The 21037-nt window shown below is 39.8% G+C and overlaps 2 protein-coding genes across 4 annotated transcripts; both read left to right on the top strand.

Moving 5' to 3' along the window:
* The first annotated feature begins 6671 nt into the window (after positions 1–6671).
* LOC135541793 (translocon-associated protein subunit alpha) lies at positions 6672–10802 on the top strand. The gene is made up of 9 exons (XM_064968181.1): positions 6672–6820; positions 7900–8018; positions 8131–8224; positions 8377–8504; positions 8844–8978; positions 9149–9225; positions 9362–9440; positions 9571–9664; positions 9884–10802. Exons 1-9 carry the CDS (start codon positions 6751–6753, stop codon positions 9952–9954), a joined length of 867 nt encoding a protein of 288 aa, XP_064824253.1. The 5' UTR covers positions 6672–6750; the 3' UTR covers positions 9955–10802.
* Positions 10803–10901: 99 nt separating this feature from the next.
* Positions 10902–20966, top strand: LOC135541794 (neuritin-like). Of its 3 annotated transcripts, XM_064968183.1 has the most exons (4): positions 10902–11482; positions 11584–11672; positions 15003–15153; positions 16164–20966. In XM_064968183.1, the coding sequence occupies exons 2-4, from the start codon at positions 11615–11617 to the stop codon at positions 16387–16389; spliced, it is 435 nt and encodes a 144-aa protein (XP_064824255.1). In that variant the 5' UTR covers positions 10902–11482; positions 11584–11614; the 3' UTR covers positions 16390–20966. The 3 variants fall into 3 exon arrangements, with proteins under 3 accessions (XP_064824255.1, XP_064824254.1, XP_064824256.1); XM_064968182.1 differs by having other exon boundaries at positions 10902–11672; XM_064968184.1 differs by lacking the exons at positions 10902–11482; positions 11584–11672 and adding an exon at positions 14799–14876.
* The last annotated feature ends 71 nt before the right edge of the window (positions 20967–21037 follow it).

Here is a 21037-nt window from a genome sequence, read left to right on the forward strand (position 1 = left end):
ACACAAATAATGAACAATAACAGGAGACATCTGTGCTTCACAATGAGAAGGTGTAGAAAAAGTAGCACCTGAGAACCACTTTTGATCGGACGATCTCTGATGGATGAGGAACTGAGTGGAAGTTCTACTCCTGTCAACAAAGAGAAACCAGTTGTGAAAAATAGAATAATTCAACCCTGTGTCACTCATCACATCGCAGTGCACATATCGTCCGATGCAGTAAGATGGAATTGTATTTTCTTGGTGTTATTACATGTAAGTACATAGTAACTATACTACAAAACAAATTTAAAAACTAAATGACCTGTTTCATTACATTATGATTCACAATGCTTTGCTTTCGGGTGCTTGCATTGTGAATCGTAATGTAATGAAACAGGTAATTTAGTGTTTCAAATTTGTTTTGTAGTATAGTTACTATGTACTTACATGTAATAACACCAAGAAAATACATTTCCATCTTACTGCATCGGACGATATGTGCACTACTCTGACAACAGTGAAACATTGACATTCAAAATGAAATCTTCTGGGAACTTCTTCTCACTTGTCTGGGTGTAGCTGATGTTCCCATAGATAGGGTTGTCCTCCATGTCCCTCAGTCTCAGACTAAGACTGGTTGATTCACATCAAGGATGAGGAGAGAGCAAACAGTGAGGTCGTTAGCAAAACGGATGTTAGCATGTAATAATAGTCCAAAGCCATCATGATCAAACCAGATAAACAAATCTAAAGGTGAATAAAGACAAACATCTGTGATCCAGAGCCATGTAGATACTGTATCTATATCTGTCTATATACTGTATATATGGCTCTGCATCATTCATTGCAGCCCCATCAGACAGACAATTAATCTGTCAATAAACCTTTTTGTCCCTTTGCCCCTCTTGTCTAATCATTACAGTTTTTCTCAATTGCCTACAAGCATTTTCTTGGAACAAAACAGTAAATACATTTTCCAGATGTAGTTGCCTTCTCAAAACATAAATACATTCATCAAAACTATTTTATACAGTCATAATTGCAAATTCATGAATTAAAAGAACACGAATGCCGGCAAAAAGAATAACACAACCATATTTACCTTGAGTCCATGCAGACAAAACAAAGTTAGTCTGTCTTTGAAATATCCCAGTAGGTAAATACATTGTTTTTGCAGTCACTAAATCATGAAGATCAAATTTGGAAGAGCAACTATCCAAAGGTGCAGAACTATGGGCAATTACTCTCCGTTTTTGCATATTTCAGCAAACAATTTCATACACAATTTCATACACCAAATTATTCAAATAAAAATAATGTAAAAAATGCATTGTTTGCAGGATTCAGATTCAGAGTGTTTAATAGTCAGATGTATAGGGTTGCAGGTGTTATTGCAGGGTACAGGGGAAATCAAAATGATAGATAATATAGAGTGGGGGGGGGGAAAGTATGGGGGAAAAAAGTATTTAGTCAGCCACCAATTGTGCAAGTTCTCCCACTTAAGAAGATGAGAGAGGCCTGTAATTTTCATCATATGTACACTTCAACTATGACAGACAAAATAAAAAATAAAATAATCCAGAAAATCACATTGTAGGATTTTTTATTAATTTATTTGCAAATTATGGTGGAAAAATAAGTATTTGGTCAATAACAAAAGTTTATCTCAATACTTTGTTAAATACCCTTTGTTGGCAATGACATAGGTCAAACGTTTTCTGTAAGTCTTCACAAGGTTTTCACACACTGTTGCTGGTATTTTGGCCCATTCCTCCATGCAGATCTCCTCTAGAGCAGTGATGTTTTGGGGCTGTTGCTGGGCAACACGCACTTTCAACTCCCTCCAAAGATTTTCTATGGGGTTGAGATCTGGAGACTGGCTAGGCCACTCCAGGACCTTGAAATGCTTCTTACAAAGCCACTCCTTCGTTGCACGGGCGGTGTGTTTGGGATCATTGTCATGCTGAAAGACCCAGCCACGTTTCATCTTCAATGCCCTTGCTGATGGAAGGAGGTTTTCACTCAAAATCTCACGATACATGGCCCCATTCATTCTTTCCTTTACACGGATCAGTCATCCTGTTCCCTTTGCAGAAAAACAGCCCCAACGCATTATGTTTCCACCCCCATGCTTCACAGTAGGTATGGTGTTCTTTGGATGCAACTCAGCATTCTTTGTCCTCCAAACACGATGAGTTGAGTTTTTACCAAAAATGTATATTTTGGTTTCATCTGACCATATGACATTCTCCCAATCTTCTTCTGGATCATCCAAATGTTCTCTAGCAAACTTCAGACGGGCCTGGACATGTACTGGCTTAAGCAGGGGGACACGTCTTGCACTGCAGGATTTGAGTCCCTGGCGGCGTAGTGTGTTACTGATGGTAGGCTTTGTTACTTTGGTCCCAGCTCTCTGCAGGTCATTCACTAGGTCCCCCCTGTGTGGTTCTGGGATTTTTGCTCACCGTTCTTGTGATCATTTTGACCCAACGGGATGAGATCTTGCGTGGAGCCCCAGATCGAGGGAGATTATCAGTGGTCTTGTATGTCTTCCATTTCCTAATATTTGCTCCCACAGTTGATTTCTTCAAACCAAGCTGCTTACCTATTGCAGATTCAGTCTTCCCAGCCTGGTGCAGGTCTACAATTTTGTTTCTGGTGTCCTTTGACAGCTCTTTGGTCTTGGCCATAGTGGGGTTTGGAGTGTGACTGTTTGAGGTTGAGGACAGGTGTCTTTTATATTGATAACCAGTTAATACAGGTAACGAGTGGAGGACAGAGGAGCCTCTTAAATAAGAAGTTACAGGTCTGTGAGAGCCAGAAATCTTGCTTGTTTGTAGGTGACCGAATACTTATTTTGCACCATAATTTGCAAATAAATTCATTAAAAATCCTACAATGTGATTTTCTGGATTTTTTTTCTCATTTTGTCTGTCATAGTTGAAGTGTACCTAAGTAGGATTGGTGGCTGACTAAATACTTTTTTGCCCCACTGTATATATTAATAACTGCAAAAGTGATGAATGTCGTCGGTGTGGGGGCAAGGTAAAAGTCCCTTGCGGGGTGTCCATAGTGGGAGTAGCAGGGGAGAGGGGTGAGCAGGTAGCTGACTAGTGGTGGCTATTCAGCAGCCTGATGGTCTGAAGGTAGAAACAATTGGCCAGTCTTCCAGTTTTTACCATGATGCTCCTGTACTCTCCACGTCTGAGTGATAGAAGCGGGGAGAACAGGCCATGGCTTGGGTGGCTGGCGTCCCTGAGAATCGGCCATCCTGCAACACCTAGCGTTGTAGGTGTCCTGTAGGGCAGGCAGTGTGTACCCAATGGTGCGTTCGGCTGCACGTATCACCATCTGAAGAGTCTTGCGGTCCGCAGAGGTGGAGTTACTGTACCAGGCTATGATGTAGCCCGACATTATGCTCTCAATGTTTCTCCTGTAGAACACTGTGAGGGTTCTCGAGGACAGGCAAAATTTCTTCAGCATCCTGAGGGTGAAGAGTCGCTGTCATGCCTTCTTCACCATGTGTCCATGTGGTTAGACCATTTAAGCTTCTCTGAGATGTGTACGCCGAGGAAATAGAAGTTATTGATCATCTCCATGGCGGCCCTGTTGATGAGGATGGAGTGTGCCCCAGCCTGGTTCCTCCTGAAGTCCACAACTAGTTTATTTTTTTCGCTAACGCTGAGGGAGAGGTTGCTTACCTGGCACCACATCGTCAGAGTGCCTACCTCCTCCCTGTAGGCTGTCTCGGTGTTGTTGGTAATCAGGCCTACTACTGTTGTCGTCATGGAACTTGATGATAGAGTTGGAACTGTGTGATGCCACACACTCGTGGGTATACAGGGGAATACAGGAGGGAACTGAGAACGCACCCTTGTGGGGCACCCGTGTTGAGAATCACTGTTGAGGAGGTAATGTTGCTTACCTTCACCTTCACTGGGGGCGCCCGGTCAGGAAGTCAAGGACCAGTTCAATAGGGAGGAGTTCAAACTGATTGCTGTGAGCTTTCTAATGAGCTTATAGGGCACTATGGTATTGAAGGCTGAGATGTAGTCGATGAACAGCATCTTACGCATTTATTTTGTCCAGGTAGGTGAGGGCAGTGTGCAGTGCATTGACGATTGCATCTTCCATGAAGCTGTCAGGGAGGTAGGCGAATTGGAGAGGGTCAAGTGTGTTGGGGAGGGAGGAGGTGAGTGCTACTGGGCGGTAGTCGTTCAGTTACTTTCCCTTTTTTTCTTTTTTTGTAGCAGAGTTTCGACTGTTAGATGCACATCAGCTGTAGTGATGCATAAAACAGTGGAAAGAGGCATGCTGATAGCCAACATTGTACCAGAGAACAAGCGCCCACACGTGGATTATTTGGCCTCCCCATCTTTCCAGACCAGATTTATACCCCCCCAGAAAGGCTGGATGTTTTGCCTCTGCCTGCTATGAGAGTGAGCTAGTGAGTGAGTAAGTGAGCCAGCCAGCCAACACTTTAGCCAGATTCATTCATCGGTATCATCAAAATCTAATTCCATGTAGTCAATACATAGGCTGATTTGTTCATAGTTTTGGAGACTTTCCTTTGGCGCACAGAAACAAAATACACAGTAGAAATAAGGAAAGGTGAATACAATGGAGGAACACAATTTATATGAATGTATAGCCCTCAATTTATACCAAAGTAATTATCTACATTGGAATGTAAAATTGTTGAAGATTATGATTTAAGATTAACCAAAAGTTACTGAAAGTAACCCTCTACATCTCTGCATGTCTGCAATTTTGTAAAAAGTAGAAAAATGATATTGTCCCTATTGCCTAGATCTTTCCCTTTATTGTACATGGCTATGACACTGATGGGGTGATTAATAGTTTACTGATTGCCGGAAACAGAACACAATTGCACACATTTCTCTTCTGACAAAAACATTGTGTTAATATTCGGTGAACAAAGCACATTACAGTGAATTTCGTATTCACTGATGACATATGTATTTAAAGTTTTGCAAAATGTGGTCTAAGATATGCAAGTCAGGTACAAAACCAAGAATATGATCAGAAGATCTGTAAATGGATTTGAGCACAGATCAAAAAATTGCTTGTAGGCAATTGAGAAAAACTGCAATTAGATACACACCTCCTTCTGAAGCGGGGCAGAATTCCTTTATCTTTATCTGTAACAACAAAAGAGTGTTCTCTGTCAGTATTGTCTTTTCAATCAGAGGTTGTGTTAACCACTGACTTCAGTCTTACCTGTACAATGTGTTTCGATACAGCAAAGAATATTCCAGCACACTGAAAAGACCAACATTGTGCTGACAACTGACAGTAGGATCCACAGCTCAAAAGACCCGCAGAAAATACCAGAAACTATGGGGAGAACAACAACAAGAAACAGAACCGTTAGTATACGTTGTTTTCTTTGCATTCGACTGACAAGACTTTATGGCATGTCTAGATTTTGCACAGTAAAACGGCAGGTGCATAGAATAGTGTGTGGGTATTCATTTTTCTTTCAAGATTTGATGGCTTGTTATGTGTAATATGTCTATAGCTCCAGAAGACACTGAATTGAATAAATAGTTCAAAGTAAACTAAATTAACCAACACACTGTTGTATATCCTCCCACATGTCTTTTGGGAGCCTACAACAGTGTGTGGGTTCATTTGGATTACACTGTGTAATACTTGTTTTTTTTTATTACACTGACACCAATCTTTGAACCTGAAGAGTTTTGAGCTGCATTTTTTTTATGGCATGTAAATTTGACCTTTTTGACCTCTTGATGAGAATAAAATATTGTCTAACTTCAAACAAGCTTTTAAAAAGGACACCACAATATCCACTGTTTCTAGACCGTCATTGAAAATAAGAATTTGTTCTTAACTGTCTTGCCTAGTTAAATAAAAGTTTAAAAAATCTAAATAATATTGTGAGTTAAAATAGATCAGACTTACCTGTTGTTTGAGTGCTGCTGTTACAGCTATCTGCCATGATTGCGAGTTTATAAACCTGATAAATTCAGACTCGCTTGAGAAAAATTAAAAAATAAATATTTTAATCCCTCCCTGTGACTCTCTAAAAGATTGATCCTAGATGTAATTATATTGAAGCGTAATTCTGTACTAAACTATTAAATTTGTATTTTAAGGTGTTGGTTTTAGTGATGCAGATTCATCTAGGGTTCTTTCTGGGAGTTTGCTGCAGGATGTTAGCTTGTCATTTCTTTTGTGCATCAGCAGGGCAATCTGCAGAAAACCACAATCCTTCCTATGAAAACAACTCATGCTGAGCCACATTTTGGTAATGCGCAAAAGAGAGAGAATATTTTGTGTGAGTTTTATACCAAGGGATGCAGCACCGCTTTATTTTTGACTGAAAGATTAGGACTCATTTTTGGTTTGTACGTTTTGGGAAATGTACTAATGTGTTTGCTACTGTGCTAAAAAAAGAGAAAATTATAGTGTCTGCAAAGATACAAAAAAAACATTATAAAAATGTAGACAGCGTAGACCTAAAATGATCTACAATGGTTAACTATACTGAGACCCCCCCCCCCCTCCAACATAAATTAATTTAATTATCGATGATGGATGGAAGAATGACATGTGTTTTTGTTGTTGTTGAGTCAATCAATTTCTCCTAAACAGTTTGACAATACCTATGCGTGCATAGTATGGGCGTGTCTTAAAACTCTTATCCCACGTCTTCTCTAACTTTTCTTCCTTTTCCTGAGTGCTGGTGTGTATGTAGCAAGCTACGAACTTGACCGCAGCAAAATGTTCAATTTCGGATCAAAAATACTTGTACTTTTTCTCATGGCTTTCCCATGTGGCCTGATATCCTTCGGTAAGTCATTTTATCCTTTTGAATTTGTATTCGTCACTCCAACGGTCCAGAGTTCATTGCAATAATGAAACGTTAACAAAGTTAACATTGACGTGGCATAACGCAGTTTTTCATTCAGTGATATTTAACGTTTGAAGACTGCATTGTCTTAAAGCTTCGTGCTCAATATCCATATTTGATTAATTAAACAAATGCATTTAACATAAAATTATAGCAGGAACATAACACTTTGGGAAGCTTTCTCAATATAGGCTTGTTGAGACATCGCATGCTTATGCAAATGCAACATTTCCATAGATGTAGTTTTGTGGTGAAAGACAATAAGAACCTTAAATGGAGAAACAAAAAGGACACCTTTTTCAAGACAAAATGTGTCTGGTAGGCAATATTTGTTTCTATACACAACTAGTATTCTGCACTAGAGCGCTAAAAAAAATGATATTCACAAAGTTTAGCATATCTTTGCAGGGGGGCTCTTATTTTGAAAAATACAAGTAAAAGATATGCGGTCATGCTGCCAGCATAATATACTGCTGCTTGGAGAACGGTAATCTCTACACTGAGTTCCCCTTTTCTCTATGGTGACGTGTCCCAGGATCATCGTTGCGTTAGTACTGTGTTGATGCATTGTAACACCCGTGTGAGGCGCTTACTTTTACGTTGTATCTTGCCTGTTACATAGTGTTGAAATTGATACAATAGGGCAGGCCTACTACTAAATGATTGACTTTGCAATTTGTTATACAAAGTTTATACAGCATTTTCGATTAATTAGGCCTACCAATCATGAAGCATAACAGGACCTAGTTTGTGAACGAGCACAATTAACTAATTAATCTCTTTTCATTATCACTTGTATCTATTTAGTAGTGTCACTAGTTTACATTTATTTGATCCACTGTATCCTATGTGTATTTTTTGTGAAGATGGACAAACTAGGGGTAACGTTAGGTTAAAAGACCTGGCCTTTTTAACAGGTGGCGAGTTGAAATCACATTTGTCAGTTATTATAGCAATTTCTGCAATGTGTATGTGTTAAAATGCACACATTGCTAATGGCTTCTTCTCTGTTTGGACAGGCCGAGTATCTGCAGACTCTGAGTCTGCGGAGGATATTTTCCCGGATTCAACAGTCGATGAGGAGGAGGAGGAGGAAGAGGATGAGGTGCTGGTGGAAGAAGATCAGGTCCCAGGCTCAGTATGTGTCGTTGGTCGAACTGGGATGAAAGCGGCTTCTATTGTCCCTGCCAAATGAACCAGACAGTCATTTGACATATTGCTATTTGATTTGATATTTTTAAATCTCTCAGGAAACAGAAGATGACATAGATGAAGATGCTGCAGTTGGAGATGTAACCTCTCACCCTGATGCTGACACCACCATTGTCTTTGTGACTGGGGAAGGTTGGCCTTCTCTTCCTTGATGAAGACTTTCATATCATTTTACACTCAGTCATTCATTGTAAATTTAAAGGCTAATATGCAAGACAGCGTTGAATTTAATTATTCATTCACATCAATGGTTTAATTTGTATATCTTTGTGCCCTCTATCCAGAGTTCCCAGCCAATGAGATTGTGAAGTTCCTGGTGGGCTTCACCAACAAGGGAAGCCAGGATTTCACTGTCCATTCCCTGGAGGCCTCCTTCCGTTACCCTCAGGACTTCCAGTTCTACATCCAGAACGTGAGTCTGGTGTCTCAGATGCATGACGCCTGCATGCCTCATCTGAGGAATAGAAAGTCCCCATGAAAACACACATGATTCTGTAACACTTCATACATTATAATGGGGTTTGTAATCTGTTTACTTCCAATTTATTAACTAACAATTACTATAATATTAACTTATTATAAAGCCTTTACAAACCTGATAACATATGTATTACCTATGATAGATGACAGTTAGTTCAAAAACAGTGTGTTGTATTTACCAAATATACATGGAATGCCCTGTAAAATGTAGTATTGTCTACTTTTCTGATCAACAATGGCAGAAAGTTCCCAAGATTTTTTTGGTATCTAGTTCACAGCCTTGCCCCTGAGCGCTGTGGTCCAGCCCCAGAAGCAGGCCTCCTTTGAGTACTCCTTCATCCCTGCTCAGCCTATGGCTGGTCGTCCCTTCGGCCTGGTTATCCTACTCAACTACCAGGACAGTGAGGTGAGACTAGATTTATTGATTGTTTTTATTATTGTAATGTTTTGCATCTTCAGTATGCCCAGCTCATATGGGTGGTTGACCAGGTGTTCAGACATCACCCCGGCCAGGTTCAGAAGTTCATTGGAATGTATGTCCTGAGGCGCTGATCTTGTGTTTTGACTGTCCTGCAGGGCAACGGTTTCCAGACGGCCATTTACAACCAGACCGTCACTATCGTTGAGCTGGAGGAGGGATTGGATGGAGAGACGTAAGCATTTTTTGCATACATCAATTCTATTTTTATGCCAGTATTTGGTTATTTTAATATATGTTTTAGGTACATTTGTTTAAATATTTTAACTCATTTTTATAGTATGACATGTTTTCCTTTGTTTCTCCTCCAGAATATTCATGTATATCTTCCTGACTGGATTGGTTGTCTTGGCGGTCTTTGGCATGTACCAGGTGCTGGAGTCTAGGACGGTATGAGTTTCACGAATCTAAATTGTCATATTTTAAAATATCTCCACATCTTTACATAAGGTGTTGAATGTTATATTAAAAATGAGCACCAGGGTGAATGAAGTGATGACCTTTCATCTCTGTTGTGCAGAGGAAGAGGTTCCCTGTGAAGGTGGAGACGGGCACTGGTGGGATGAACGGTGTGGACATAAGCTGGATTCCCCAAGAGACCCTCAACATCATGAGTAAGTTGAGCTTTGTCATGATCTTTAATACTCTGTCATAGCGTTTCTTCCTGAGTGCAGGAAGACAAAATTCAAACTCTGCTTATAACAACCACTTTTTTGGAAGTGTACTTGAAAAGGCCTCCTCTGTTTTTATCTTGTCTGTACAAAGATGAATATCAACTCAAATGGCTGTATTGATCATCCCTCTTTCTCTCTTACACTCGCTCTCTCTTACAGGCAAGGCATCGGCATCCCCTAAAGCCTCCCCAAGAAAACGTACCAAGAGAGCGGTGGGAGTAGATCAGTAAACCATTCCATGATGTGGCCGTCTTCATATCAATATCCACCAGGCCCATGTTCAAGGCCCATGACATCACAACCGTCAACACCATCAACCTCTGCTAAACCTCTGGGTGGACCTAGTTAGTTATCCAAGAGCTTTTCGCCGCTGATACATAGGCATACACCAAATGTCTCAATGTCAAGGGTTCTTGGACTGAAGACACTGGTGTCACGAGTGTGTCCCATTTAGACACCACTCTAGTTGGACATGGTCATAATTGTGCATATTTGGCCCACATTTAGTTTAATAAAGGAACTTGTTTTTTATCACTGTGTGGTTGAAACACTAACGGACTGATATGAGACTAAAGACTGAGTAATTGAATCACCATGCCAGCTCCATGAAAGACATGGGGAAGACTTGGCATTTTAGACCTGCCAAAGAAAGCTATAATGCTACACCAAGTATTTCAATCAATCTTTTTCCCTTTTTTTTACTTTTACAAATGTATTTAAATACTTAAATTCCTGAAGTATTATGATATTGGGCTTTTAGTTCAATTTTATTCTATGCCTTAGTGGCTGACTCCCTGTCTGCACGGTCAGGAATTGAGATAGTGACCAAAAGGGTCTCCCAAGTTCCTCCAAGGGAAGGTTTTCCTTAATGTGGACCAGGTTTTTCAGTGTCATACTTTGGAATATCATAAAGATGCTTTGTAAGGCTCAGCGAAGAGAATTTCAAAAGAAAAGGCCATCAGCTACCAGGTTACATTGTTAAATGTGAATGATACAAATGCATTTGAAAAGGTACTTGCTTTCAGAGTCCGGTTTAATTTTGTCCCAAACCATACTACAATAAATGTAACTGGTTGAATTATGAATTATATATTTTTTCACACATACTGCGCTGACACTCCAACACACACAAACTACATATGCACACACACACACATATTCATGCCACACACTCTTTCACACACTGCAGCTACTCTGTTTATTATCTATCCTGATTGCCTAGCACATTGACTCAGTACCGGTGCTCCTTGTACTGTATATATCCTTGTTATTTTATTGTGTTTCTATTTCCTTTTTATTTTGTATAATTGTCATTTTCAATCTGCATTGTTGGGAAAGGGCTCTTAAGTAAGCATTTCATGGTAAAGTCTACACCTGTTGTATTTGGAGCATGTGACAGACATTTGTTTTGATTCCATGCCTCAATTTATGACGCTCTGAAATAAGCACTTTATTTGGTCTTTTGATTTTGCTCAATATTATTCTCAGAAGAAATCAAAGATGACTGATGTCAGATTGACAAGGGATCCGACTGAGAGCAAACTGTCCATATGTACCAATGGGCTATTTGTTTGTCAGCAAATGAGAGACATGGGATGGCACCAAACGTATCTCTGGCGAAGAGCGTTGATGAGGTGAGAGAAGCGCTCTGAGACGAAGCACGCACGCGAGGGGCAGGTTAAGTAACGTCACCGTTGTTATCATGTTTTGGATCGAGAATAAACTGCAACTGATACTGCAAATGTCAATCGCCTCCTGGTAACCAGATATGACGTCATAAGTAATTTATCTTGATCGATTCATCTTACTTCGCTTTGATTTTTTTCTCAATTTATGAGCGACTTTGTTGGATCCCACAGATGGCGAGAGGCACCCTCCGCTGGGTTTGATATGGGAATGGGATTTACGTCAGCGAAGATTCTAATATTTTGTGCATGTATTACATTAGGTAAGACGGGTTCAATAATCGTTCTAGATACATATTTATTTGTAGAATAATAATTTGTCATATTCAATTTATTTATTTTTCGACACCACTGTATTGGCTCTGTTTTTATAATATATTGGATGAAACGTAATATTTATTAATTAAGGGTGTAGACTAAATGTAGATGTTGCATGCAGAGTGAGAATAGAGTTGTAGCCTACTATTTGATAGTGCCAAGCCTTTTTCATATTTAAAGTGCTTATCAATAATACATTGTCACTCAGGTGTGTGCAGTTAGATTTTGGAGTGCTTGAATGATATTTGACAAGAAATAGACTTGCAATGTTGTGCTGGTTTGGGGTCACAAAGTACTGAGTATGGCTGGAGGGGGACTAGGCCCCATCCTGAAGTTGGAGAATTATGCATTTTTCAAATACCTGAAACATGTTTTAATCATTATGCTTAATTCTATGTACAAAGAATATATATGTAAATGTCTCTGCATATTTAAGTTTACCTCTTGAGCTGTATCCTCCTGACTGGTGGTTATTTTTTTAAAGAAACTAAATATGCTTATCTGGTAAAAACTGGGTAAATGATTGAAAGGAATGTGAGTTGTATTCAGTAATTGCTTGCTTTTCTGAAGTCTACCAACCTTGCCAGCAGGTATGGCAGCTATTTAATTTTGTCCTTATTTTACCAGGTAAGTTTTATCATCTACAGGAACAACCCTCAGAATAGTTACAGGGAAGCAGAATGATCCAATTGGAAGCTGGGGATGATTAGTTGGCCATGATGGTATGAGGGCCGGATATTTTAGTTACCACAGAGAGTCAGGACACCTGTTTAATGTCCCATCCAGAAGACAGCACCCTACACAGGGCAATGTCCCCAATCACTGCCCTGGGGCAATGTCCCCAATCACTGCCCTGGGGCATTGGGATCTTTTATATATATCAGAGGAAATAGTGCCCTCTACTGGCCCTCTAACACCACTTCCAGCAGCATCTGGTCTCCCATCCAAGACCAACCCTGCTTAGCTTCAGTGTCAAGCCAGCAGTGGGTTGCAGGGTGGTGGTATGCTGTTTATGAGATTGGGAGATTGGGACCCTATCTAGGCTAGCTAAAGCCAACGTCATAAAATTGCTAGGTGGCCAGTAGTATTACAGCTAATATATATTTTTAAATATCATTATTATTATATAGTGCCTTGCAAAAGTATTCATCCCCCTTGGCATTATTCCTATTTTGTTGGATTACAACCTGTAATTTAAATAGATTTTTATATTGATTTCATTTAATGGACATACATAAAATTACAAGTGAAATGTAAAAATTACTTCTTAAAATAAAAAATAGAAAAACGAAAAAGTGGTGGTGCATATGTATTCACCCCCTTTGCTATGAAGCCCCTAAATAAGGTCTGGTGCAACCAATTACATTCAGAAGTCACATAATTAGTTAAATAAAGTTCACCTGTATGCAATCTAAATGTTACATGATCTGTCACATGATCTCATTATATATACACCTGTTCTGATAGGCTCCAGAGTCTGCAACACCACTAAGCAAGTTGCACCACCAAGCAAGCATCACCATGAAGACCAAGGAGCTCTCCAAAGTTGTGGAGAAGTACAGATCAAGGTTGGATTATAAAAAACATCTGAAACTTTGAACATCCCACAGAGCACTGTTAAATCCATTATTAAAAAAATGGAAAGAAAATGGCACCACAAAAAACCTGCCAAGAAAGGACAGCCCACCAAAACTCACGGACCAAGCAATGAGGGCATTAATAGAGAGAGGCAGAGAGGACAACAAAGAGACCAAAGATAAAGCAACACTTGAGTGGTTTAAGGGTAAACGTTTAAATGTCTTGGAATGGCCTAGTCAAAGCCCAGACCTCAATCCAATTGAGAATCTGTGGTATGACTTAAAGATTGATGTACACCAGCGGAACCCATCCAACTTGGAGCTGGAGCAGTTTTGCCTTGAAGAATGGGCAAAAATCTCAGTGGCTAGACGTGCCATGCGTATAAAGACATACCCCAAGAGACTTGCAGCTGTAATTGCTGCAAAAGGTGGCTCTACAAAGTATTGACTTTTTTGGGGGGGGGGGGGGTGAATAATTATGCATGCTCAAGTTCAGTTATTTGTCTTATTTCTTGTTTGATTCACAATAAAAAAAATATTTTGCATGTTGTGTAAATCACATGATTACAAACCCCCCAAAAATCTATTTTATTTCCAGTTTGTAAAGCAATAAAATAGGAAAAATGCCAAGGAGGGTGAATACTTTTGCAAGCCACTGTATTTGGGGAGGGGGCATTGGATTGAATGTGCAGTGGGACACTGCAAATAATCCAGGTAAGCAACCAAATCTGGGGGCAGTTGCTCTATTCTCAGAATCACAATATAACCCATGCCCTGATATACTTCAATGTTTTCTATGCTTTAAAATCAATCATTCAAGCTTATATAACAGACAGTGGCTATTACAGTGGCCTTGGACAACTTATCCCTGATACCTGACCCCTGAGCCTAAATGATCAATAAGGGGAAGGGAGGGAGGAGGTAGATGGGAGAGAATTGTGACATGAACCATTCTCACAGGTAGCCTATGCTGATTATATCTATTGGCAACGGACATATCTGCTGATGGCATCATCCACCCTTTGAAGCATCTCTAAATCACAGGAGGACAAATATCTCTAATGCAATCTCGTCATTAAAACTACATTGAAAGGCCATTTTGAAAGACTGGAAGAAAAACATTAGCCAGACTTCCTGGGAGGGATGCTGAAAGCTGTTATGTCTCTGTTTCCTCCATTTTAACTCCAAGAACAACAAAGAAGGAGGGTGACCTACTTCTGGCATCCTCCCATTTGTTTCAGAAGACACTCTTCCCTTCAAACAGGGAGGTGGATAAAGGTCTGGATCAGTGGAGGCTGGTGGGAGGAGCTATAAGAGAACGGGCTCAATGTAATGGCTGGAATGGAATTAATGGAACGGTATCAAACACATCAAACATATGGAAACCACGTTTGACTCCATTCCATTCACTGCATTCCTGCCATTACAATGAGCTCGTCATCCTACAGCTCCTCTCACCAGCGTCCACTGATCTAGATAAAGATGAGAGCCTATTGCTATTCTATCATGACATAAAACAATTATATTTGGACCCTGTAGGAGCAATGCCTGAATTGTACAATAAAACATATGGTAAAAATGAATAAGCAGGATATGTACCATATGGATACAGATTTTTTTTTTCACAACAGGCAATATAATGGCCTTTCCTTCCTTAATGCATTTGGATGTATTTTTCTCTCTGTGTGTGTTTTGCAGTGTCCTTGGCTGTGACAAGAGTCTCAGCGGCAGATGTGAAGTGTAAGAATATTTACAGGGACTTCTCTGACTGTGTTCTGGAGCTGGGGGAGAGCATGGATAACTACCAGGAGAATGTGACCAACGAGATGGGAGTGGAAGCTGTGTGTAGGTGAGAGGGGTGTCTGTGTCCGTGTGTGTGTGTGTGTGTGTGTGTGTGTGTGTGTGTGTGTGTGTGTGTGTGTGTGTGTGTGTGTGTGTGTGTGTGTGTGTGTGTGTGTGTGTGTGTGTGTGTGTGTGTGTGTGTGTGTGTGTGTGTGTGTGTGTGTGTGTGTGTGTGTGTGTGCAACGTACAGCATCCTCTACGTAGCTGCATCTGTGTTTGCAGTGCACCGGGATCTCATGGGACCTGATTACTCTTACAACTGTAGTCAGAACGTATAAAACAGTGTCTGTGTTTTTTTAAGCAGTCTCCTTCTGCTTGTGCAAATAAGACCTAATATCGAAATCCAGTAAGGTGTGTAGAGAGAGATGCTGTAAGGTAAGGTGTGAAGAGAGAGATGCTGCAACCTCTGAGGAAGATAGCATAAGTGAATGGTGCTGAAACACTGAGCCACTGTACTGAATAATGTACAACTCTGCTGCAGCAGTAATGAAACTCAGAGGCCATCTTCTATATATTTTTTTATTGTTACTGAGTGCATTCCTATACATAGTAAAAAATAATATTGTCTAAAGCTTACGCAGGCCTTGCCTTCCCCGGGTGAAAGAAGTTCCCTGTGCAGCATCAGCTCTTTTTTCAATCTAATTTCTGTGACTACAAAATAAAGGTGGGTTGATCTTGCAAAACACTAGAATAAAAACTGTTACAGTTTCACTGGACAGTAGTATAAAAAACAATAATAAACCAAAAATACTCCTGTAAAACACACCTTTGGCCATATGTGTTACAGGTGAGCTTTGAAGCCTGGCATGTGAGGCGATTAAAGTGCCAGATAAATCAAATCAATGACATTCTTCAATCCAATAGATTGAAAACCAATGGCATGTTTTCATGTCAAATATGAAACAGGTAGTGGATTTGTGGAAGACCCTCTTGTAAAGCACTGAAACAACTGCTGATGTAAAAAGGGCTTTATAAAATATATTTGACTGATTCATTGATTGATCTTTCATCCCTAGCCACTGGGAGGCGTTCCACACGTGTGCCCTGACGGCACTGTCCGGATGTCAGGAGGAGGTGGGCTCCATCTGGGAGACGCTAAGAGAAGAGTCCAGGAAGATCCGCTTCCAGGGCAGCCTCTTCGACCTGTGCAGCCCGAGCTCGGCCCCAAGCCTGCGCTCGCCTCTACCCCTGCTGTTCCTGGGCTTGCTGATCCTGGGAGGGCCCATCTGGCCCCCCACATAGGTGAGGGATGCCTCTCTCCTCCTCCTCGCTTCCACCACCATGCGCTCTCACATTCCCCGAGGTGGGGTGAGTAGCGAGACGATCAGTGAGTAGAGAGGGGATATGGATTGAAGATTAGGTTAGCACACAGAGCCATGTCTCTATGGAGACACCATTGATATCTATAGTACTGGGTAATCAGAAGGCTATGATGTCACAGAGCCATTTATGTCTATGGAGAGATTAATGGATACTTATGGCTCTGGGTTACCATAGATGTCACCATAGATATCTTTGGCACTAAGTAATTATAGGGTTATGTTATCAGGGCCTAAGATGTTAATGTCATCAATATCTAGGAGTCTGGATAAACATACATACCCAAGACCCAAGCAATTGTAATGAAATTACCTACTACAGTATACGCCTATGAAAAAAAGCCATTTTAAAGCAATTGGTCGGTTTTGTTGACAATCAGGTGAATTCTTTATAAACAATGACCTTTTGACCCCTACACACCAGCCCCAAATGGTTGGAGTTGCATGGCTGCTATAATGACACCAAAAGGGTATTTTCTATATTTTTGCTCTGTTAAACCGTTTCTTTGGTCATCCTGTTAGACAGTAGGTGCTGTTAAATTCAGGTAATGCTCTTAACTGAAAATATTGTAAAAAATTATTGTTAGTAATTGTGGATGAAGGACAACAGTCTAGTTAGTTTCTCTCTTGCCAACTAGTTATTGTACCTGAAAATTATCCCTGGTTATGTGAGAATGTTCAGCGTTGTTTTATGAACCTGTGTCTTGTATGGAAGTCCAAGTTTTTGGCTGTTAATTCAATTTATATCATTGACTCCACAACTATATACAATTGTACACAGTTTCTCTTCCAAGCACATTCACCCTTACAGAAAACGCACAGCATACTGAGTAGAAATAAAGATGAGGTAATGCCACAAATATGAACTTTATTATGGAAGCTAAAATATATAGGACTTAAGTCATAGAATTATCCTATGGCACCACCCTGCATTGTTAGGGCTAATGTCTCAATGCATTACAATATTTGATTTTGTCAACAGTTGTAATATTATATCAAACTGAAAACTGAGTAAATATAAATATAAAATCTAAGTAATTTGTAGTTTTATAGCAACATGTGGTGTTATTGTATAGCTTCTCCGTTGCTACTCTGACTGAATAGGCAATGAGGGGTGAATCCTGATTTAGGAATTTATTCCTATCCTACACACTTCTCAGTATATCCAGACTTACCTTATTGAGTCGCGTAATGCGCTCTGCAGGTGTGGCTACCTTGCGCACTCTGAATAAATGTAAAACCCTCCCACTTGCTGGCCACCATATTTTCTAGAGTTTTCATTCGATGGTATTTTCAGTTCATTTATCTTAAGCCATCCCATTAAATACAGTGTAACTTAATTTTTTAAATGTCACCTTTATTTTAACCATAGGCCAGTTGAGAACAAGTTCTCATTTACAACTGCAACCTGGCCAAGATAAAGCAAAGCAGTGTGACAAAAACAACACATGGAATAAACAAACGTACATTCAATAACACAATAGAAATATCAGTATACAGTGTGTGCAAATTAAGTAAGGAGGCAAGGAAATAAATAGGCCAATAGTGGCGAAGTACTAACAATTTAGCATTTTACACTGGAGTGATATGTGCAGATGAGGATGTGCAAGTAGAAATACTGGTGTGCAAAAGAGCAGAAAAACAAAAACAAATATGGGGATGAGGTAGGTAGTTGGTTGGATGGGCTATTTAAGATGGGCTATGTACAGCTGCAGCAATTGGTAAGCTGCTCTGACAACTGAAGCTTAAAGTTAGTGAGGGTGATATAAGTCTCCAATTTCAGTGATTTTTTTCAATTCGTTCCAGTCATTGGCAGCAGAGAACTGTAAGGAAAGGCAGCCATTTGAGGTGTTGGCTTTGGGGATGACCAGTGGAATATACGTGCTGGAGCGTGTGCTACAGGTGGGTGTTGCTATGGTGACCAGTGAGCTGAGATAAGGCAGAGCTTTACCTAGCAAAGACTTGTAGATGACCTAGAGCCAGTGGGTTTGGCGACAAATATGTAGCGAGGACCAGCCAACGAGAGCATACAGGCCGCTGTGGTGGGTAGTATATGGGGCTTTGGTGACAAAAAGGATGGCACTGTGATAGACTGCATCCAATTTGCTGAGTAGAGTGTTGGAGGCTATTTTGTAAATGACATCGCCGAAGTCAAGGATTGGTAGGATAGTCAGTTTTACAAGGGTATGTTTGGCAGCTTGAGTGAAGGAGGCAGTCTTGCCAGACACCTAGGTATGTATAGTTGTCCACATATTCTAAGTCAGAACCGTACAGAGTAGTGATGCTAGTCGGGCAGGCCGGTACGGGCAGCGATCGGTTGAAGAGCATGCATTTCGTTTTACTAGTATTTAAGAGCAGTTGGAGGCCACGGAAGGAGTGTTGTAAGGCATTGAAGCTCGTTTGGAGGTTTTTAACACAGTGTCCAAAGACAAATATAGTTAGAAGATAGTCGACAGACTTAATAGAATACATAGAGAGAACGGGGTCAGAATATAGGGATTAATGAAAGAAAGCCATCTATGCATATTCGTCTTTGTTTCAGCAACAAATGTTAGATTTAAAAATACTCTGATCTTGTAGATTATTTAGGCACATTTCTGGGGTAGGAAAGTATATATGAATTAAAACGAATTACGGTTTGGAGAAGCTTTACGCACAAAATATACTGATGAATAAAAAATACAATGGTTCGAGTCAAACTGAAAGCTGTCATATTCAAGTTCAATCCATAAAATATTGGAAGGTGGAAAAAAAAAAGAGTACAAGAGGTTGAACAATAATCCTATAAATCTACTCTAATTCCCACTAATCATGGAACTGTATGACAACAGTCCAGTCGTGTGTTCTTAGTTCCATAATGATTCAAATAGGCTACATGTCCCAACTTATTGCACAACGTTAGCCGAATATGATCCACTAATGCTAGCAACCCTCAGGAACAATTTACAAGGACATGACAGAGGAAAGAAAGGTAAACGGAATAGAATGAAATGATGCAAAAATGAATGTATGTGGGTATTACTGACGGTGGCTCGAGATAGTAGCTAATATTCAATGTTTAATTGTAAAATAAGACAGAGAAAAGCCTGTGCATATAATCAAAACATTCTAAAGAGCATACATCAACTTGGCAGGTTCAGCCCTACAGAAGCCTACAAATTTCATCAATGCAAATTATGAGGGCACACAATTACAATTCTGAATAATGACACAGCAATTTTTGTTTTCTATTTCACTGTGTTAAAGGGGCAAAAAAATACATGTCATGTTGATATGATTTTCAGTTTGCTTCTATATGCCTGGTGTCACATTTGTCTCCAGGGATCATAAGAAAATATTATCTAAAACAACTGCCATGTTTATTTACAATTCTCCAAACGGAATACTCATTTACCTAGCTCTTATTAATAGCTCTTATCAATATATAAATTACAGTGCATGGAGAATGCTGTTATTTAAATTAGAAAAAAAAAAGCACATGCTTTTTCCACTTGGAACTGTCAGGCTAGCTTGACCTTATTCATGGTTTCCCTGCAAGTTAAAATGGCGGAATTATGAGGGGAATTAAATCAAGGTCAAAATACGATGTGTCCGTAGACACAACTCCACCACACCTTCATTTATTCCACCTCAAACGAATAGCAGGTGAATATCATGCTATTCTCAAGCTTAAATTCAAGGTCATAATATGTATAGAGAGAAAAGCGCATAAAAAGGTAATTACCTTCCATTTACACACGCTTAACTTGGGTTGGAATCGGGGCCTTAGTACTAAGATTTTTGTGCAAATCTCTCATTGATAAGAATGCATGATTTACACCTAAACTAAAGCTACATCCACATCCATGTATCTCAAATTAGGATTTGACCCAGAGAGAGCATGTCAAATATTCACACTGCTTCAGCCAACATAGGACAGTCTTCTTGTTTTCTTTTGTACCCTCCCAACAGTACCTATAGTATGAATGGATCTCTCTCTGCATGGTTGTGTCTAGATATTAGGTTATATATTCAGTTGAAAATACATTCCCAAGAGACATCCTATATCCTCTATCAGCATGTTTGTACTGGTTGTCCTCCACACCTAGTCTGTGCTTCTGATTGTGGTAGCATTCTGTCACCCAATCTGTGTGCCTGGTGGCAAGAGTCCACATTTGTTTATTTTTTTAACAGAATTGTGCTATTCACAAAGCATGAGCAATATGTATGGGAAACACTTGAGGTACCAACTACTTTCCTTTTCTGTGAGATTGGCAGTTCACGAAAGCATGAACAATATCACATTTTTAAAGGGAGATATCATAAACACTAAGCATATTATGTATGACTGATTATTGAAATAATTACTGCATGGAAAAATAGGCCTACATCAGGAAACACTAAGAATTCAAAATGTATGTGGTTTTTCAGTGATACAAACTACAGAGTACATTAAGTATTTTATTAAGTATTGTGTTGCAAAGTAATGTGTTTGAAATAATAAAGTATCAAGTTTGAAAATATGACATATTATTCTGTTTATACCTGCATGACCACAGAGTGATCTGCTAGATCAAGATGATACTTGCTCC

This window comes from Oncorhynchus masou, chromosome 6 (genome assembly GCF_036934945.1).
Source record: "Oncorhynchus masou masou isolate Uvic2021 chromosome 6, UVic_Omas_1.1, whole genome shotgun sequence".
Taxonomy (NCBI): domain Eukaryota; kingdom Metazoa; phylum Chordata; class Actinopteri; order Salmoniformes; family Salmonidae; genus Oncorhynchus; species Oncorhynchus masou.

Bases quoted from the DNA above. Each gene is read 5' to 3' on its own strand.
- LOC135541793 (XM_064968181.1), top strand. From the start codon at position 6,751: ATGTTCAATTTCGGATCAAAAATACTTGTACTTTTTCTCATGGCTTTC. The intron at 9,226-9,361 runs GTAAGCATTTTT...TTTCTCCTCCAG, and splicing joins GAGGGATTGGATGGAGAGAC to AATATTCATGTATATCTTCC. The intron at 9,665-9,883 runs GTAAGTTGAGCT...TCTCTCTTACAG, and splicing joins AGAGACCCTCAACATCATGA to GCAAGGCATCGGCATCCCCT.
- LOC135541794 (XM_064968182.1), top strand. From the start codon at position 11,558: ATGAGCGACTTTGTTGGATCCCACAGATGGCGAGAGGCACCCTCCGCT. The intron at 11,673-15,002 runs GTAAGACGGGTT...TGTGTTTTGCAG, and splicing joins TTGTGCATGTATTACATTAG to TGTCCTTGGCTGTGACAAGA. The intron at 15,154-16,163 runs GTGAGAGGGGTG...TTTCATCCCTAG, and splicing joins GGAGTGGAAGCTGTGTGTAG to CCACTGGGAGGCGTTCCACA.